This window comes from Castanea sativa, chromosome 11, assembly GCF_040712315.1.
Source record: "Castanea sativa cultivar Marrone di Chiusa Pesio chromosome 11, ASM4071231v1".
Taxonomy (NCBI): domain Eukaryota; kingdom Viridiplantae; phylum Streptophyta; class Magnoliopsida; order Fagales; family Fagaceae; genus Castanea; species Castanea sativa.
Window position 1 is genome coordinate 37,826,342 of NC_134023.1, and position 21,684 is coordinate 37,848,025.

A 21,684-nucleotide genomic window follows, 5' to 3' on the forward strand; every position below is an offset into this window, starting at 1 on the left:
TTTACTACTAACTCATTAAATGAGACAGATTCATTAAATTAAATGCGTATTTTCATTAACTTTTGAAAATTGGAAATTGAAAACAGCATTTTGCATGTTTTTAGTTTTCTTTACATATTGAGTTTTGAATAAAAAATTTGTTTTTTGTCAATTTTAGGTTGCCAAACAAGTTTTTTAATTTCAAAAATAGAAAATTATTTTTGAAAACAGAAAATAAGGGGGAAAAACAGTTACCAAACATACCCTTAAAATGTCTAATGTTAATGTATACTTGAGTCCCTTTTGGCTCCAATCCCAACATGAGCCTCCCTCTACCTTTTTATAGGACGTTTTAGTTCCCTCATGGGTCTTGAGCTGCCCATAGTGGTGGTTCTCTTTGATTCAGGTGTGAATCTTGAACTAGCCTAAATTTGCTAATGGTAATTGGACTCTCCTTTAAAGTCCTTAATGGGAGTTTTCTATCCAAATCTGACTCAGATCAATCCAAATCTAAGCTTCTCCAATACAAAAATGTTAGATTGTAAGCATGGCTCCCAAGTAGTAGGTAGTCTCCTCCTCTTAGCTACCAAGCCCTAGTGTCTTCATGACTGGGTATGTTGGGTTAAGATATATTGACCCCGGTTAATTAATTCAATTACCCAAGTTGATTAATTAAGTCAAATTACATGCAAATTGTGGAGGCACCAACAAATCACCAAATAAACTAAATGCAGCGGAAATTAAATTAACACGGTGATTGTTGACAAATAGGGAAAACCTCTCGTAAGTCAAAAACCACCTGGGTGAATTTAAGGTTGATGATGCCAAGAAAATCAGTAGGCTGGATGCTCCGGACTTGAAAGGACTACTGGTTCTTTCTACGGCCTGAAAAAGAAAGAAAAGCGTATCAAAGGCGACCGGGCCGCCGTCAAAATCCTCCGATGGTAAAGTTAGTTTTCCCTCTAAGTAATCTGAGTTCCAACTTTCTTTTAGTGAAAACCGAACATACCTTTGCCTTGTCGAATCGGTCCTTTATATAGTGCCTTCGTAGACGGTTATCGAAATAGGAACCTCTCCCGGATTCGAGGCTTAAACGTAATCGCCATAGTTCAGAGTTACACTTCTATTTCACAACGGATACATGACCGTTTATGCGTGGGATAAGGGATTGTCACATTATATTCGGAGATTCTCCTAAGTATGATACCCTCGTCCCGAATTTCCTTCGTCGAGTGCACCCGCCGATTCCAAGTGTAAAATCCTAGTCCATGGATCTTTACATGGACGAGTCCTCTGCAGTGTGTGCGCATCCCACGGGCGAGGGATGTAGCTTCGCTATCACCCTCTCGGACGTCCTTGTTCGTTACCCTCGTCCCCGAGGATAACTTCGGACGGCCGGCGAGGTGATGACCGTCCATGGACGGCTTGGGTGGTTTGAGTGTTTTCATCCCCACTCGGTTGCCCACTCGTCCAGAGTTATACGATGTATCAATAGATTTTAAAACGCACCACGTGTCACACATCCATAGGAGGTTAGTCAACGGTTTACTCCTCCGAGGCACGCGCCACGTGTCACCTTATAATTAGGTCCGTCGTTGCGGCTACCGAGACTTTTCTCGCTTATAAATAGTGGTTTCTCCCTCATGCCCCCTCTCACTTTTTCAAATTTTCCGCTTTGACACTCTCGTCCGTCGCTTCGTCTAAGAATATCCTCGCCGTCCTTAGTGTCCCTCGTCTAGAGCCGGGTAATCTTTCTATACTCACTTTAGTTTTCCTTGTTAAGTGTTAGGACGTTTTCAATGGCCTGCTCGTCTAGCTTACGGTGTGGTCGGGGCCATAGGACGAGTATCATGACGACTCTTGTTATGACACCTCTAGTAACGCCGTAGTAGTAGTGGTCACACAACCGAGGAATATACATCTCGGTGTTCCCTGGAATCCCCGTAGAAACTCTTCAAGAGAGTATTAGGACGAGGAGCCTTGGGCGACACCTCGTCGAGCTCCCCACCGTCCTCCCCTTTAGACGAACAGAAACCGTATATAGTTGTGCTCTGCAGGGTTCCTTCGAGGACTCGGACGAGAAGGTTAGATTCCCTTAGGACTTGGTTTCGATTCCCGATGATCTAAACCCTAGGCTATTGTCCGGAGGTGAGTGGTGTTGCCACCTCGTTATGGAATAGGTGTTTATGAAGCCTATTTGTTGGGGGGCTTAGACTTCCTTTAAATGCCTTTGCTAGGGAATTACTAACTAGGCCGGGGCTTGGGAGTGTGTCTTAACCCCAACGCATGGAGACTAGTTGTCTCCATGCAAGTCTTATGGATGGAGGTGTTTGACGGGGACCGTCTATTACCGTGGACGAGTTCTTGTATCGCTATAAACCCTGCGAGATAAATCAATCTCGAGGCTTCCATCGAGTTCACGGCCGGGGCAATGACCGTAGACTCGATTAAGTCTTTGCCCTCATCTCGGCAAAACGGAAGACGGAGTTTTTCTTCGTCTGGTTTCGGGGCGGGGCATCCGTTGCCGAGATTGGTAGAGACTCATTTGCTCCTTATACGGAGACATAGGGAACCTTCGTCCGGAAGGTATGTCACGTTCTTCTTTTTGTTTCTTTTACATTATACTTTCTCGTTTGGACGATGGTCCGACCTTAATTTCTTTCTTCCCTTCCACCTTTGGACGACCCTCTTTGAGCAAGTTCCATCGTGACCGCGTCCACAGGGCCCGTCTACATCCTGAACGAGACTTCCACTCGTTAGTGACCCTTAAGCGTCTACACAAGTGGGGACTCGGCCCTGAACCGTCCGTCGAAGCTTTAGCACACGAGTTAACTACCCGTAGACGTGAGTGCTCCTCTTAAGATATGCACTTTTCATTTTTGTTTATGATTACTTGTATATTTATTTATTATTATTATTATTATTATTATTATTATTATTTTTTAGGAATGGCAACCATGAAGGGAAACAAGGGGAAGGAAGTTGTCGACGAGGTAGCTAGACCTGAGCCTCGTCCTGCTTCTGGAGAAAAAAGGAAAAGCCTGTCCAAGCATGTGGACTTGGCTAGCTTGCCAAGTCGTCGGGGCAAGAAAGCTAAGTCCGGGCCGTCCGGGGATCGAAACCGTTAGGACCGAACTTCCTCCTCGGCCCACCCGTCCCGGTCGTTGACGTAGATTCGTCCACACCTCTCGGTGCCACTCCGTCCAAGTCTCCTCGTGCTCCACGACTCGTCCCAGCCTCCTCGAAGGACTTCTACTAATTTATTGGAGAACGAGGACCTGGCTTGGGAACGATTCCAAGAGGCTGTGAAGGGCGAGGACGTAGCTGCGTGCTACGACATGTCCTTGAAAGAGTTCGAACACTCTAGCGTCCACGATCTCTTCAAGGTAACCATCTTTGCCTCGTCCTGATTTGTCCATGTTTTCCCAATATTACTTCTATCATCTAAATTTCCTATTCTTCTATGTAGGCAATGTCCAAGTTCATAGCTGCGTCCGGGCCTGTGCAGGCCACAGAGATGGACAGGACGAGGGTTCTCCTGGAGAAAAGAATAGAAGAGGTCAAAAACGACTGCAGGACGTGGACAGACGTGGCGAACAAGGCCAAGGACGAGGTTGAGGAGTTCAAGGCTTTGGTGGGGGAGCTGAAATCTGACACTGCCAGGAAAGACGAGCGTCTTGAACTTCTTCAAAAGGAGAACGACGAGCTGAATCTACTTTTGAAGAAGGCTAAAGACGAGGCAGTGGAAGAATTCAAAGCGTCCAAAGAGTTCACTGACCTGATGGATACAAACTACGCAGCAGGGTTTGAGGACTTTAGAATGGATGCTATGGACAACTTTCCTGAAGTTGACTTTAGCACCATTAAACTCAACCTTGCTGCTGCTACAAGTTCCCTCGTCCACACAGGCTCAGACGATGTAAACATCGAGGACGACGCTTCCACCAAACCGGCTCAGGACGACCCCAATGTTGACGCCCCTTCCTCCTGAAGAAGTAGTTATTTGTTGTTTAGCTTTCTTCTTTTCTCTTTTTCTTTTTTATTCAAAATGTATTTGAGAACTTGAAATGTTATTTAAGTACAATTCCCTCGTCTAGAGTGTTCTAGACGAGCTTATGAACAATGTTTTTTTACTGTTTATTTTATAAGGGTTTTTGGACGGTGGCCGTCTACCCTTTTCAAGTTAAAGAATATCTTATTTTTTTGTTTATAATTTATGTCATTGTCCTTTAAAATATACTCTAAGTGTTGAATGACCGTCTACAATCTTTTTATGGACGACCCACTTAGGATCGATGATATTGCATTACTTTAGCCTGTCCTTTAGGCAATTATTTCGCCTTCTCGAAAGCAGTTTATAATGTTTATGCTTTCTCGTCTTGACGAGTGCTCGTCTATGAAATGTTATATCTTAAGGCTTACTTTTCTTCCTTAGACGAGTGGGCCTTGGCCTTCCTTTTGCTTTATTTTTTTTGAAGGAAAGCTCTGGACGAGCAGTCCTTGGCTTCTTTCTCTTGCTTTATCCTTTTTTTTTTTTAAGGAAAGCTTTGGACGAGAAGGCCTTGGCATTTTTCTTGCTTTATCCTTTTTTTTTTTTTTTTAAAAAGAAAGTCTTAGACGAGTTTGCCTTTGTCCTGAGATTTTATTTGTCTAAGGCTTTTGCCTCGTCCGTGGATATTATCAAGGAAACTGGAATTCAAGTACATAAGAAATCCAAACCATATTATTACATGAACATTGTTCACAAACTTGGCACACGCTTACAAGCTATTGCCTTATTAAGATATCAAGTACATAGCATCGTCTTTCATAAGCTAGTCTGTAAGTAGTGCAAAAGTTTAAGAACTAATGCACTTTTATTCATAACACACCATAATAATAGTAAAAGCACAAGTAAACATAAGCAAACATGCAAATGACAACTGTAATTTTGCCACTGACTTCCCTTGTCCCCGCTCATCACTGATAGTACCTTCGCAGATGTTCCACGTTCCAAGGATGCTCTAACTTCCGCCCGTCTAGGGCTTCCAGGTAGTAGGACCCTTGCCTTTTGCAGTTGATCACCCTGTAGGGTCCTTCCCAATTGGGTCCCGATTTCCATAAGCCGGGTTCTAGTCGCCAAGGAGACCCTTTTAAGGACAAGGTCCCCCACACCGAACCGTTGGGTTTCACCATGGCGTCATCTTTGTCCGGCCATGAGATTTTTGTATCTTCTTTGTCCGTTGTTCCGCATCCATTCTTACCTCATCGATAAGATCGAGGTCGAGGCGAAGTCGTTCCCCGTTGTCTTTCTCCTGGTACTCCATCACTCGGTGACTCGCCATGTGAACCTCCGCTAGTATGACAGCTTCACTCCCATAGGCTAGTTTGAACGGGGTCTCTCCTGTTGGAGTTCGTGTGGTCGTCCTATAGGCCCAAAGAACACCCGGTAGCTCGTCTGGCCATATCTCTTTTGCCCCCTCAAGCCGAGTCTTGATGATTTTCGGCCAGGATCGCCGCTACTCGCTACTTGCCCATTTGCTTGTGGATGGGAGGGTGAAGAGTAGTGATTCTTAATTCCAAAATGATTGCGAAGTCCTGAAGGGTGCGTTGTCAAATTGACGCCCGTTGTCGGATACTAATACCACAGGTACTCCGAACCTCGCATAGGATGTTCTTCCATACGAAATTTTCACGTTCTGAGGTGATTTCACAAGAGGCTCGGCTTCTACCCACTTGGTAAAGTAATCTATTCCAACCACGAAATTTCATCTCACGGATTCCCGCGGGAAAGGACCCAGGATATCCAGCCCCATCGTGCAAAGGGCCATGGGGCCGTCATTCGTCCGTACTCGACGGCCTACAGGTACGTTGCTATAACGCCGGCATTGGTCACATACCTTGACATAGGCTTTAGCGTCTCGCACATTGTTGGCCAATAGTAGCGGCACGGATGACCTTATGGACAAGGGACCTTGCCCCCCGAATGATTTCCGCACGATCCTTCATGAACTTCCCTTAGAACATAGTTTGACTCGTCGTGGAGCCAAGCATCTTAAGTAGGGTTGGGAAAAGCCTCGCTTGTACAACACTTCATTAATGAGGACATACTGGCCGACCCCTGACCCTCAACTTTCTCGCCTCATCCTTGTCCTCCGGAAGCCTCCCATCCTCGAGGTAAATTATTATCGGACTCATACAATTCTCTCCTCCTCCCCATCTCTATGTCGGGGATGTCTATACTCGGCATGTACTGGATGTCGTCGAACTCGTCTATGACCCCTACCGAGGCGGCTTTCGCCAAGGCGTCTGCTTCTGCATTCTCCTCCCTGGGACGTTGAATAAAACTTATGGCTGAAAATTTTCGGGCAAGGCGTTTCACTTTGTTAAGGTACTTCTTCATTCGATCCTCCTTGACATCGCACATCCCATTTACTTGGTTGATGACCAGAGTCTCCTTTGATTGTTAACGACTCCACCCCCTAAGGACTTGGCCAATTCCAACCCCTTGAGTAGAGCCTCATATTCAGCCTCGTTGTTGGTAGTTGGATACTGCAGACGGGCCGCGTACTCCAGCTTGTCACCCTCAGGGGACTTCAGTACAATTCCAATCCCTCCTGCATGCATTGTGGACAGATCCGTCTACATTTACCACCCACATTTCATTTCCTTCGTCCTTGTTCACCCCGACGTGGGGGTAAATTCTTGCAATGAAATCTACCAACGCTTGCGCTTTTATTGTGCTCCTCGGAGGTACCTAACATCGAACTCGCTGAGCTCAACCGGCCCACTGGAGCCGCCCGTCCCGGCCACTTCCATCCCGCTCATCACCTTTTTAATGGGGTGGTCCGTCAGACGTTGATGACGTGTGCCCGAAAATAATGTCTCGCTTCCCGGAAGCCGTGACTAATGCGAAGGTTTCTCCATCATCGGGTATCGTCCTTCTACCCTCTCATCGCGTGGCTTGTGTAATAGACCGGCCTTTGGACTCTCCCTCTTCTCCGACCAACGCCGAGCTTACTGCGTGTGGGGACACCGCCAAGTACAAGTACAACTCTTCCTGTACGACGGACTCAACAACGGGGCCGTCATCGGATACGCCTTCGGTCTTGGAAGGCCTTTTGACACTCGTCCGTCCATTCAAAAGCCTTCCTAAGGACTTTAAAGAAAGGTAAACATTTATCGTAGCTTTCGATACGAACTGTTGAGGCGGCGACTCGTCCGGTAAGAGATCGGACTTCCTTGATATTTCTCGGTGGCTCCATGTTCAGTGTCTGGATTTTATCCGGATTCGCCTCAATTCCCCCTATGCGACACCATAAACCCCAAGAACTTACCCGACGAAACTCCGAAAGCACACTTGCTCGGATTTAACTTCATGTGGTACCGTCGTAACGTATCAAAAGTCTCTTGAAGGTCGTCAAGATGTTTAGCCTCGTCCTGGCTCTTCACCAACATGTCGTCCACATAAACCTCCACATTTCTCCCGATTTGAGGACGAAACATATGGTTAACCCGAGTCTTTGGTAGGTCGCCCCGCGTTCTTCAAAACCGAAAGGCATAACCTTGTAGCAATACAACCCTTGGCTTGTGACGAATGAGGTTTTCTCCCGATCCGCTTCATTCATCTTAATCTCGGTTGTACCTCGAGAAAGCGTCCATGAAGCTAAGTATCCTGTGACCCGTCGTCGTTGAGTCCACTAACCGGTCAATGCGCGGCAATGGGTAGCTATCCTTGGGGCAAGCTTTGTTGAGATCAAGTGAAGTCCACGCACATCCGCCACTTGCCATTGGCTTTTTCGACCATGACTACGTTCGCCAACCAGTCTGGGTAATGAACTTCTCGGATAAACTTCGCGGCGACCAACTTCTGCACCTCTTCCTTAACAGCATTATCTCGCTCGGGAGCAAAAACTCTTCTCTTCTGACGCACTGGTTTTGAATAGGGACACACGTTCAGGCTGTGGGTAATGACGTTTGGATCAATGTCAGGCATGTCCTCATGACTCCATGCGAAGACATCAAGGTTTTTCTTCAGAAACCGGATCAAAGCGTGCTTTGCCCCCTCTTCCATGCTCGCCCCAACTCTGGTAGACTTCTCGGGTTGGTCATCGTCCAAAGGGACGTCCTCTAATGCTTCAGTGGGTTCAGCCACGACCCTTTTTCCGTCTATACTCATCGTCTGCATATGCTCGTCCATGGCCAGCATGGCTAAGTAGCATTCTCTGGCAGCCAACTGGTCTCCTGGGGTCGCGATTTCCATCGTACGAGTCTAGAGAAGGCATTTTGAACTTCGGGGGTAGAGGGTGACTGTTGATGGAGGCTGAAAAAGGGGAGTCCGTTCGGTGGACCATATCATCTACTGGGTTTGCTCGCCTCATGTTTTCCCTCATTTCATCCATGGCTTTTCTCATCTGGTCCATTTCTTTTTCCAAGTGCGGCACCCTTCTTGAAGCGGTACTTCGTTTCGATCTTCGGACTCACATTCTCCCCTCCTCTTTCCCCGACTCGGGGCCCTTCCCTCCATGTGTCCTCGACGCCGCCTCCTGAAGTTGATCTCCTTATTCAATTCCCCGAGTCCGACGTGTCGATCGCCATAGCACGCGCCATGGATTGTATGTCCGCATGAGGGCGGTTGCATGTGCCGACCGCGATCACGGGCGGGGATCCGGGAAGCATCCCTACTCTCCTGGTGGCCTGGGCTAGTAGCCCTTGATCTTGTTCGAATCATTCAACCTTTTGTTTGGGATAGAATAACAAGTTTACTCTAGTGGTCCCCACAGACGGCGCCAACTGATGATGCCAAGAAAATCAGTAGGCTGGATGCTCCGGACTTGAAAGGACTACTGGTTCTTTCTACGGCCTGAAAAAGAAAGAAAAGCGTATCAAAGGCGACCGGGGCTGCCGGCCAAAAATCCTCTGATGGTAAAGTTAGTTTTCCCTCTAAGTAATCTGAGTTCCAACTTTCTTTTAGTGAAAACTGAACATACCTTTGCCTTGTCTGAATCAGTCTTTATATAGTGCCTTCATAGATGGTTATCGAAATAGGAACCTCTCCTGGATTCGAGGCTTAAACGTAACTGCCATAACCGTTCAGGAGTTACACTTCTATTTCACAACGGATACATGACCGTTATGCGTGGGATAAGGGATTGTCACATTATATTCGGAGATTCTCCTAAGTATGATACCCTCGTCCTGAATTTCCTTCGTCGAGTGCACCTGCTGATTCCAAGTGTAAAATCCTAGTCCATGGATCTTTACATGGACGAGTCCTCTCAGGGTAGGCTATGCGCATCCCACGGGCGAGGGATGTAGCTTTGCTATCACCCTCTGGACGTCCTTGTTCGTTACCCTCGTCCTGAGGATAACTTCTGGACGGCTGCCGAGGTGATGACCGTCCATGGACGGTTTGGGTGGTTTGAGTGTTTTCATCCCACATCAAAGGTCACCACTCTCAAGAATTCATCAGTCAATAATCAAGCGGTTACAAGTATGAAGAATTTTACCACTATCCTGGCCTATTCCAAAATACTAATGTAGACACTTAATTTTGCACCCCAAATATAATTTTGGAAGATGATTGAAATTATCGTTTTAAGTACCCAAAAATCATAACTGCATTTCATGCATTAAATCATTCATCACATATCATAAAAATGATCTTGAGATATCATGCATTAAATCATTCATCACATATCACAAGATCAAGTTTTCATGGTAAGCATTAGTGCCAGCTAAATAGTAGAAGCGATAGATGCGGTCGCCTAAGACCCCAAGTAAAAAAAAGGCCCCTAAATTTTAACCAATAGGGCTATTTAAAATCAATAAATAAAATAATATTTTTTTTACTAGATGAAAAACAAACAAAAAAGAGAGAAAAATGTTAATGGCAAACAACAAAGAAACAAAGACATATATGCATTCGCAGCCTAGTTGTATGCGTACACATACATCATGTATGCATTTGCATGCAATAAGCATGCGTATGCATACATACCCTAAACCCTAACCCAGAAAGCACAAGAACAAGGAACAGAACAGAAAGCTTAAACTAACAACCTAACATACATAAAACAATAAAGCAAGGAAAACCTAAACTAAACAAGCATGTTAAACACAAATAAACAAAAAAATAAAATAAGGAAAACGGGAATCAAAACAAAGAAAAGAAAGAAAAAGAGAAAAAGAAAGTTTAGGGTTTATACCTCAAAAACACAAAGCTCTTTAGCTTGATTTTGATCGTTCCCCTCAGTCATTTTATTCACAATCAAATACAAAAGTGATTAGTAAGCTTGAAACTCAAAGATTAAGGCAAAAATGCCTCAATCAGAAAAATATTGACTTGACGATGTCTTGTGAAAACTCCCTCTTTGATTCACTATTTCTAGTGAATCTTGTGTTTTTCCTTAGGATTTTCAATATGTTTTGAAAAGATACCATATATGGATTTTTATAGTTGAGAAATGGGGGTTTGAAACGGCTTCCAAACGATGTGAAATTTATTCCAAACCTCACACTTAATGTTGAAAAAATTGTCTTTCATAATTTCTGGAACCCTAGCATGTGTGTGCAAGCCTATGTATGTGTTTGCATATATGGACCCTACATACGCAGCTTTAACGATGCAGACACATACGCGTGTATGGGTGCACACAATTTAGGGTTTTCTATGGTCTTATTTTCAAAAATAATTCATTTTAATTCCAAAGAAGAGTTGTATTTTTTTGAAAACACTTCCTTTAAGTCAATCTTAATTTGATTGGGCTCTAAACCAACCTTGAGCCTTAGAATTCCAACATTATTGGGGAACGGAGGCCCAAGTCGTAAAGGATACAAAATGCAGTGTCTACACCAGCCTAAATCTATTAGTAGTAATTGGACTTTCCTTTAAAGTCCATAAAGGGAGTTCTCTATCCAAATCTAATTTGAACCATTCCAAATCTAAGCTTTTTCAACACAAAAATGTTGGATCTTAAACACAGGTTCTAAGCAATAGGTAGTATCCTCCTCTTAGTTACCAAGCCCCAATGTCTTCATGATGGGATATGCTTCTCTTTCCTAGATTTGGTTTTCCCCTAAGTGGTAAATCCGCTGGTGGTAATTGGACTGTCCTTTAAAGTCCTCGAAAAGGAGTTTTCTATCCAAATTTGACTTGGACCAGTCCAAATCTAAGTTTCTTCAACCCAAAAATGTTGGATCTTAAGCACGAGTCCCAAGCAATAGGTAGTCTCCTCCTCTTAGCTACCAAGCCCTAGTGTCTTCATGATGGGGTATGCTACTCTTTCCTAGATTTAGTTTTCCCCTATGTTGTCTTGGGCTAGCCTAAATCTGTTGGTGGTAATTGGACTGTCCTTTAAAGTTCTCGAAAGGGAGTTTTCTATCCAAATTTGACTCGAACCAGTTCAAATCTAAGCTTCTTCATCCCAAAAATGTTGGATCTTAAGCACGAGTCCCAAGCAATAGGTAGTCTCCTCCTCTTAGCTACCAAGCCCTAGTGTCTTCATGATAGGGTATGCTTCTCTTTCCTAGACTTGGTTTTCCCCTATGTGGTCTTGGGCCAGCCTAAATTTGTTGGTGGTAATTGGACTGTCCTTTAAAGTCTTCGAAAGGGAGTTTTCTATCCAAATCTGACTCGGACTTGTCCAAATCTAAGTTTCTTCAACACAAAAATGTTGGATCTTAAACATGGGTCCCAAGCAATAGGTAGTCTCCTTCATGGTGGGATATGCTTCTCTTTTCTAAATTTGGTTTTCCCCTAAGTGGTCTTGGTGTCTTTAAGTAGGATCAAATTGTGATGCCATTTCTTGAAAATATAGGAATTGTTTCCAAATTGTAATGGTATTTCTCCTTAGATCTTGGTTTGATTTTTGTTGTATTTTTTCTTTGAGAACCTGTATCTGCCAAAATGTACTCTATGTATTTTTTTCCCTATAATTAATTTATTTAGCAATGAAATTTCATCGTTTTCTCTCCAAAAAAGAAAGAGAACTTTTGGATCAACAGTGATATTTGGATCAACTATGATACTCAACATGTCATTTTCTATTGCTTAATTAAAATGTATTTCATTTTATTCTATTCCTAATCATACTTTTTGTTACCTCATTAAATAATAGTATCATTTTCAACTAATTCTACTTGTGTTATTTTAGGATTTTCATTATGCTATTATTATCTAATCAAGTTAATGGCTTATTTAAGCCTTTAAACTTTCCTGTCTGAGCTGTTATTTTTTTCTCATCAAAATACTGTTGTATTATTCTTTTCTTCTCCTAAATGTATTCTTGCTCTCCCTTATATTTTTCTCTTACTTGATTGGCATTCTAGTTAAATCGATTAAGGAAAGGGGCAATTAAAAGGTTGTTCTTGAACCTCTATGCATGGAAGTGCGTTCAACATTAAGGTTGATTGTAGTCTAATCCTAAGGGTTATTTGGCCTTAGACTAATTTGTACTAAGTTTTTCTCAAGGTGTATCGTATCAACCTTTAAGGGCAACACATTTTTGTGATTGTGTAACACTATAAAAACCTTCTTAAACTCATTTTTACTTTTTGTTTTTGTTGTTGATAATTCAGATTGCACTTGTTTTGGATTAAGAGATTGTTCATTCACTAAAATATTTCCATGAATTGCATTTTGTAATTGAAATCGAGAATGCTAATTGTCAATACTGCATTGGTAGCTACATGTGCGCTCGTTTTGTTCAATGAAAAGCCAAGATTATTAAAAGGCACAAAATATATACAAATCTTTAAAAGAAAATTTAAACCAATAAACATAAAGATACAACAATGTGCTTAAAATTTAGCTCATTTTTCGTCCAAATAAGGATTTAGTCCAAGTTGTTTCCTTGTCCTCCCCACAAACAAGTCCTCAGATTTGATTTTACCAGGAATGTATCCACTGATTGTAATTAGTGGAAACTGTGCCACCCCTTCTTTCCTCCCAAGTGAGACAATTACCATTTCCCAACCAGGCTTATAAGTAGCCATCTTGCTCTCACTCTCTCCATTCATCAGTATCTTCAAGTTCTTGGCAGTCACATGAGCATGTTTCTGTGCCACACACCCTTGTTTGATCTCCTGCTCAGTAAACCATAGCTAATCAGAGATCTTAGAAGTCAGAACGCACACACATACATACATACATACATACATACATACATACATATATATATATATATATATTTTTTCCTTCTAACATATAAATCCATAGATAATAAAACAAACATAGAATAATACATCCGCGGCTGTGTGGCACTTGCTCACCAAACCAAATAAACATTAGATTATGTAAAGCTATTCATCTAGCTGAAAATGACCTTCATTGTTACTTCAAGAAGCCAGGGGACTGATAACTAAACTATTGTCAAACATGTTTGTTATACACATGCGAGTGGAAGTTCCACATTGGAGGAAGAATAAGGAAGGGCTTAAGCTTTTGAAAGGTCTCTACTAGAATCTCCTCAATGTGTTATTCCCCTAACAAGTGGTACTAGAGCCAATTGATGAGCATGTAGGGTTCACATATGGTTCCCATATAGATAGTCATACAAGAGCCTCCTATATGGATGAAGCGTGGTGAAGTAAAAAGATCCCATAGGCATATCAAGGCTTCAAATGGAATATCCCCAAAGTGTTACCTCTAATAAAATGTTGATTTTCTATAATGTAGAGGAAGACTGGTTTGAGGTTGTAGTCTATAAGAGCAACAGAAGCTTCTCTAACTAGGACAAAATTACATACTGATTTACTGATGCATGGCAACATGAGTTTATATAGAGTTCAAAAGTCCGCCAGTAGCACAACCTATCAAAAAGATTAAAGCAGATAGATGGATTTGCCTTCAACTCATTCACGAAATTAAAATAAGATAAGAAGAAAGCAACATAAGAGGTGTATGTCTGAACTAAACCAATCTAACCTTGGGAGATTCATACTCCTTCCAATAGCATTAGTGGTGCTGAGAATTAATTTGGTCTTAATCCAGTTATTCTTTTAATTTGGTACTTAACCTGACTGAAGCAAGAGTCTAAGTCTCAAGCTCACATTGATTCATTGACACATCAAGCAGATAGCCACTTTTGAAAAAAATTATTTGAATTGTGTAATAAACTGATAATCTTATTTCAAGTACCATGTGAATATAAATGCCCCTCTAACCGTAAAGTCACAACTCATCGTAAGATATGTCATTCTTATCTATATTATAAGCACGGTAAGAGATTAAATGTCATTTTTTTTGGTCATCTATATTGTGCCACCTTTTTTTGTTGGTATTTTGATAGTTATAACGAGGGGGGTTTTGAACCCCCAGACGTCTCTATTGAAAATACGAGAAAATATTAGTTGAGTTACAAGATTCTTGGCTATATCCTTGCCACTTATAAAAGAGTACTTTCAATGTAATTCTCAAATAAACTTTGTAAATAACCATTAAAAATTATATACACACTTAAGCACATGATGGATCTTAAACTCAATAGATGCTAACAAAACTACCGCACATTCTTGGTGCGATGGTCACTCCACAAGTATAAGTGTTTGTAGGGTGTGGAGGGTAAAGACCGAAGTTCAAGTGTCTAGGAGGGAGCTTCACACACATATATACTTAGATTAAGCTAGATTAGAATTTCTATCTTGTATTAAAAAAAAAAATAGATGCCAACAAAAAAAAGGAACACATACAAACTCTTGCAACGTGTTTGTTAGCAAGTACATAAAATTTATTCACATTTGGCACAAATGGAAATGAAAAGCTATTGGTGATTTCTCAATCAGTTGGACAATATGGCAAGGTGGGAAAAATTAACATCTCTCTGCATGAAACATGTAAAACACATACACCATATGCCCTCCATTATTCAACAAACGAGTTGCTTAAGTAGCATTTCTGTCCGGTTTCATTTACAAATATTTTAAAATTGCAGCCAAACTAAATGAGAGGGAAAGGATCAGATAAACTTACTTTAATATCGGTGATATCTCCTACTGCAAAGATATTTTTATGACCTCTGATCCTCAAGTTTTGATCAACCACCAGCTTTCCATGTATATTCAGGCTATTCTGCAAAATGCTTTCATTAAGCCAAGATGAACCTATCGGCTTCCCCGTACACACAAAATGGCAATCAGCTTTTATAGTTTCTCCAGAAGAGGTTTGAACAATGCCACCATTCAAATGGTTCAGATTGATGGATTGATCCAAGATCACATCAACTTTCTTTGCAGTCAACCAATCCATTGCCATTTGGGAAGCCTTGGAGCCAATATATTCCAATAATCTTGGCCCCCGGTGCACCAGTATCAACTTCTTATCTGGGAAAGCAAACGAAATTTCACCAGCAAGTTCCACACCAGTTGGACCCCCTCCAACAATCAAAACTGTATTGACAGATTTTATCTTTTCAAAATCTGTACCATGAAAAGAGAATAGTGTCAGATTAGATTCACGGAAAAATTTGCATCTTCCATCATGTACCAGAAGTTTATTATCATGCAAATAGTCTATACAAACAAAACAGTAACATAATATTCTTACTTATGATGTGTCATAGTGTGTTCACCTGCCTTGTACTCATTGAGCCTCTCTGCTTTAGTTTTGGGAGCAGATTCCAAGTGACCTGTTGCAATCACAACATAATCATATGCAACCTTTTGGCCATCCTCAGTCGTGACTTCTCTGTCTGTAATGTTAGTTGCTGAAGATGCAATAATCTGAACTTTGGGAAGATAATCAATGTGATTAATCACTGATCTTTCAGCAAATGATGGCTCCACCATTGACCTCAAGCTTGCCCATGGGATGTCATAGTACTCCTTCCTGATGTCATTCACACATCTTTAACACCCAATTTGTATATCATATGCAAAAACAAGTCCATAATAACTCCTAGGATTTGAGAACCACTTTCTCAGCTTCCAATATTTAGTTTTTTGTTTTTCAACATCATTGTTATTAAGAAATAACATGAAAGAAAGAAAAACAACTAGTTTGGGATTATTCAACTTCAAGATAATTCTCCCTATTCATCAACTCTAGTACTGTTTTAAATTAGTTTACAATCTTATATCTTCGCATCATTTGATTGTGATCATAACAAAACAAATTCCCAAAATTTCCATTCATTCCCAAGTCTATCATTAGCAAATATTTTAAGGATAGAACGGGCTGATTCAAATGAAAAATAAATCACATGACATATAAAATTATTTAAACAAATAACGTGATTATTAAATAGGTCATGTGATCAAAAATATACTAGTCATTAGAATCTCCATGCACTATATTGGAGGACCTTTCCTTCATACCAGTTTACAAGAATTTCTGTCCTTTCTTCTGAAATTAGACACCAAATGTAATTAAAAAGAAAAATATGACTTCACAATTGCATTTCAATTTATTTATTGCAATATAATTGAAGAAAATTAAACTTTCATTGTTGTGAATCAAGGGTATTTTGGGATTTGCACAGGATAGCATTAAATATAAACATTGTTGTAACTCTAATATCTCATAAATAGTAAACTAATAGCAGCTCCTTTAGATGTAGTCAAGTTGCCAAACTAGGTAAAATCTATGTGTTGATCATTATCTTCTTTAATCTTGCTTAAATTTGATTATTCACAATACTGTTTTATTCATCCCAAACGCACATAATTTATTTCATTTGCAAACAGGTAGCAGCAACTAACAGGGCTACAAAGAACACACAACTCTGATTGAAGGCTTACTGATCAATGAGGACAACATCGGCCACAGATTGGAGAGAATAAGCCACAATGGAGCCACCAACTCCACCACCAATTACAACCACCCTCATCTTCTTCTTCTCTTCTACAGATTTTGCCATTCCACTCTGCAAGCCCACTTTTGGTTTGAACAAAGAATAAAACCACGAGAAGATGGCCATTATTTTAAGTACTTTGCTGGGGTATCTTTGCAATTTTCAGCACCATTGATGACAAATGAAAACCAAGACAAGGTGCAATAACCAAGTGTCCAAAGTTGTTCTCCTAGGAGGATAAAACAAAGAAAGTTTGCGGACACAAAAAATTTTATAACTATTTGCACCAGATTGTTAGTGATACATAAAAAAAAGTGATGTCAATGATGTATGCATACGAAAACCAGTAAAACCTAACTGTTGTAACAAATGTTGGGACAGTTTTTTTGTGTCTGTTACATTGCTCAAAGAAATATGTTACTTGCCGGTTCATGTCAGCTGTGTCAACTGACGAAGGCTTCTAGAGTATTTAGTAACTGTGTGACATTGCGATACGGTCTGGCATTTCCTTATTCAGCTACCAAACAAATTAACTACGTACCAAAGTTTTGTTTTGAGAAGAAGTTAACTGCCAAAGTTGAAAGTACCAATCACCTAGCAAATTAGTTTTTTTTTTTTTTTTTTAGTTTGGGAAATGTTAACAAGTAACGTGTAGTTCTTGTTAAGGTTTGTTTTATATAATAAAAAAAATGGAATAAATAAAGGAAAAAGACATAAAAATACATATAAAATTAAAAAAAAATGACATAAAGCTACAAAAAAAAGAATACAAAAAAGTTGTCAAAAAAAGTCAAATATATTGTTATTAAAGTGCCCATTAATATATATATATATATATGGGAAAGGCTAACAAGCATTGTGTGGTGCTTGTTAAAGTTCCCTAATGTGGGTCATACGTAATAAAAAAATGAGATAAATAAAAGAAAAAGACATAAAAGTTATTAAGTTTAGACCCCTTACCAGAATACGTTTAACCTAATATTATGCTAAGTTGATTAACAAGATTGTTATTCAAGATTAGGTTAAACACAAATAAACACAAACAGTAAAGTAGCAGAAAATAAAGAATACAAAGATTTGATGACCTAGGAAAACCTAACGGTAAAAAACCTGGGGAAGATTTAACCTAGTTATCCTCAAGGTAAAAACAGATCTACTATGAAAGAATTAAAGTTTGTATAATAAGACTTAGACCACTAACATCCTATTGCTACCTCGTGTAGAAAATTTATTATCACGACCACGTGATAGTTCCGAATCCACGGACTACTTCTTTCTTTGATCTGCAGCAACCTCAAGTTCTCCTACTTGTGACTTTGAAACTCCACTCAAAGGTTTCAGATCTTCTTTAAAGTTCTTTATGTAGCAATTTAAGAGATCATCAAGTTCTTGAGTGAATCTTGATCTTGATCTTGATAACTCTATGTGTGTGTATGAAGGTAAGCACCTCTAAATCTCATAGAAGATTCAACACACAACTCTTCAAATACTCTAGAGAGCTTTTGGGTTCAAAACCCTAGATTTACAAAAGAGACACACTCTTCTCTCTCTAAAAAGTTTTTTAAAAACGTGCTTAGGATTCCTTTATATACTAGAAGAAGTAAATCTGAAACCTTAATCTTTTTTGGACTTGAACTGCTGTTGGGCCGAACTTAAAATTCTGCAGACCAGTATTTCAATCTGTTGAGTCTGTCTTTCGATCAATCGAACTAGGTAGTTTCTAAACTCTTCTTTCTATAGCTTGTATATTCTTGAATTTTGACTTGTATCATCTTGAGCATTGTCTAATAATACCTATAGACTCTAGGATCTATATCCAGACAAGTTTGTGTTCACAATTTGCCAATTGTTCTAAACTTTTAAAACCTAACAAAAGTACTTATAAAATTGAAAAAAAATATGACATAAAGCTACAAAAAAAAAACAAACAAACAAAAAAGTTGTTAACAGGCACCTTACGGTGCCCGTTAACACAACTATTTTTTTTTTCTTTCTCCCACTCAATTTTTACCAATATGTTTTCTAGCATTTTTTTTTCCTTTCATAACAAGTGGATAAATATGATGATAACCTTTGGATAAAAGGAAAAATATCAATAAACCATGACCTATTCCTCCTTTCCTTTCTTATCTTAAAAAGATTTTCTATTTATACAAATTATGAGAATAACACATTTGGCTTTTAAATTTTTTTTTTTCTTTTTTCAAAAGTAGTAGAAAAATCATTTATTCTGGCAGGAAAATTTACATGGGAAATCTCCTACAAAAAATATGTACCACAAAATTATAAAAACCATTGATCATTAAATTTTTGGTTGAGAGCCATAGTAACTGAAGTAAATGTGACTTTTTTAGAGATAATTTCAACATATGACACTCGTTTCTGATAACTGTTCTTTTATCATCAGACCAAAATATCAATTGGTTTTTGGAATAGGCAGAATTAAAACCCAGATTTCTTACTTGACAACAAGAGACTTTACTAGTTAAACTAACTAAGACCCACAAATAAATGTGGTTTTAAGTTCAAATCGTGCTTCATGGGTAATAAATTGAACTTTTATCTATGATACTATGGACAATTTGGTTACTAAATTAATTAAATAAAAACACTTAAATAAAAACACTAAATTAATTAAATTTTTAGCTAGTCACAAAATTTATATGTATCACTAAATTAATTAAATAAAAAAAATCAAATGGTACCCTAATATATTTTCATTTTGTTAGTTTATATCTCAAAATTTTCTTTTTGGTCTTTATGTTTGATTTCCTTTTCATATTGGTCAAGAACCACAACATATCACTAATAAAAATGGATGGCAAGGTTAATATAAAAATAAAATCAAATAGGAAAACCCAAAATAAAAATTGTGAAAGAAAAATGCCAAAATAAAAATGCCAAAAATTTAAGGGAAAAAACGTACTATTTTAGTTTTTATTTAATTAGAAACAAAAACATGCACACGAGATAAGGAATGTGGTTTTAACGCGAATGTACACTACAAACTCTACTAAAAAATCATGTTAACTCTACTCTACTCCCTTCTACTCCCCCTCATTCTCCCTCAATCCAAACGTGCCATTAAAGTCAAAGGATGGTGAGACAAGTTAAACTATTTTAGTATTTTTGTTTGGAGTAATTGCACTCTCCTCCCTTAAGATTTGGAAAAATGGCACTCCGCCCTACACTTAAAAGGAAAAAATATTTTCCCCTCTTGACATCCGACTGACAAAATGTTGTTAAATTAATATTAAAAATATTTTGTACCAAAGGGCATGTTTCCAAAATTATCTTATCTCATAATTAAAATTCATAGTTTTAAATTTTTAATTAAAGTGTATTTTAAAATATTAAGTGTGAATTTTTTCTTCTTATTATTATTTTTCTTTTTTCAACAAGTTATGGAGAGATTTTCCGTTATAAGTGTTTTGGTGTTTGATAAATTTTTCATTTTTATTCTAAATTAGTTGGTGCCCCATGCTTTGCATGGAATTTGTTATAAATTTATAAATATTAGTCTTTAGACATCCAAAGTAAATATTTACACATATATACACACACACACATATATTTCCTAAGAAATATAATAAGTGTGTATCAAATTGTTGAATTTTATTACACTTTTTTTTTTTACCAATGCTACTCCATTTTTTCCCATATAGCGGGATTATTATAAATAAGTAATTATATCATATAATAAAATGTAAAATTTAATGTCATTTTTATTGGTTAATTAAATTGAATGATATGTAACATTATGTACATTACTTGTTCCATATTTTGAAACCAAATGGGTTGAAAAAGAACCACTAAATTTTTATTTGTATTAAATTTTAGTTCTATATATTAAATAATAAAAAATTCTATCAACATAATTTTGAAAATTTCACAACCTTTATGTGACAATGGATTTTATCAATGCTACAATGTTTGAATTTGCATAAGGTGCCCTTAAAAGTTAGAGAAAGAGAAAAAATAAATAAAAATAAACCTAGCAATAACTAATAATTGCATCAACCAATAAACAACTTTAGTAAATTTTATTGCAAGTAATTACCAATAAATCAAAAATAAGTACCATTAGGAGATTTCATGTGATATTCATTACAACCTGAACAATTTATATAATTTTCATAATTCTTTTCTTTTTTAACAATTCTATGTTATACATAGTAGGTTCCAGTTATCTCAACTGGTAAAATCTCTGATGGTTGTATAAGAGATCTGGGGTTCAATCCCCGCCTACACCAAAAACTGATTGATGTCTTGATCTAATGATAAAAAGCTATCATCAGAAATGGATGCCATAGATTGAAACTCTTTTAAAAAAAAAAAAAATTCTATGTTATACATTAAAAACTAATTTTTGTTTGTTCGTATAAAAAAATATGGTATTCTTAAGCACCATTTTCAATATTTGTTGATAAAATAAGAAGTATACTGACAGTTAGAGAAATATACGGTGTGATAAAATAAATGGGAGATTATTTAATTTACAATTTTAACATATTTTGGAGATATAAACAACCAATGGTTGTTTAATATAAAATCATATGAAAATTTCTTAATTTATTAATACGTAGAAATTTCAAATTTGAAACTTAATTTGAAAGTGTATAATAGAATTGTGAGGTACAAACCGCTATATACTTCCACCAACCATAACATAATCAATAGTGTGGGGACTAGGAGAATCCCCGTGCAGGCCTTAGGCCTAGTTATGGATTGGGCCACAGGAGCAAACTGGGCCAAACATGTATGTTTAAAAGGAATCTCTTGAGACAACGGGTGCAAAAAAGAGGAAGTTGAATCGCCCCGTAGAAAAAGTAAGGTGATAACTTACTTGAGGTATGTTGCACGAAGAATCCACGTATGATTTCTAGGAGATTCCTGAAACCACAAGAAAGTTATGGAACATGCAAGAAGGTTGAAG

General features: G+C 38.6%; 1 protein-coding gene across 1 annotated transcript; it reads right to left on the reverse strand.

Moving 5' to 3' along the window:
- Nucleotides 1–12,765: 12,765 nt before the first annotated feature.
- On the reverse strand, nt 12,766–16,874 carry LOC142614594 (uncharacterized). Its single transcript, XM_075787148.1, has 4 exons — nt 16,696–16,874; nt 15,528–15,784; nt 14,930–15,375; nt 12,766–13,044 (listed from the first exon to the last, which is right to left on the reverse strand). Exons 1-4 carry the CDS (start codon nt 16,872–16,874, stop codon nt 12,772–12,774), a joined length of 1,155 nt encoding a protein of 384 aa, XP_075643263.1. The 3' UTR covers nt 12,766–12,771.
- Between the last annotated feature and the right edge of the window lie 4,810 nt (nt 16,875–21,684).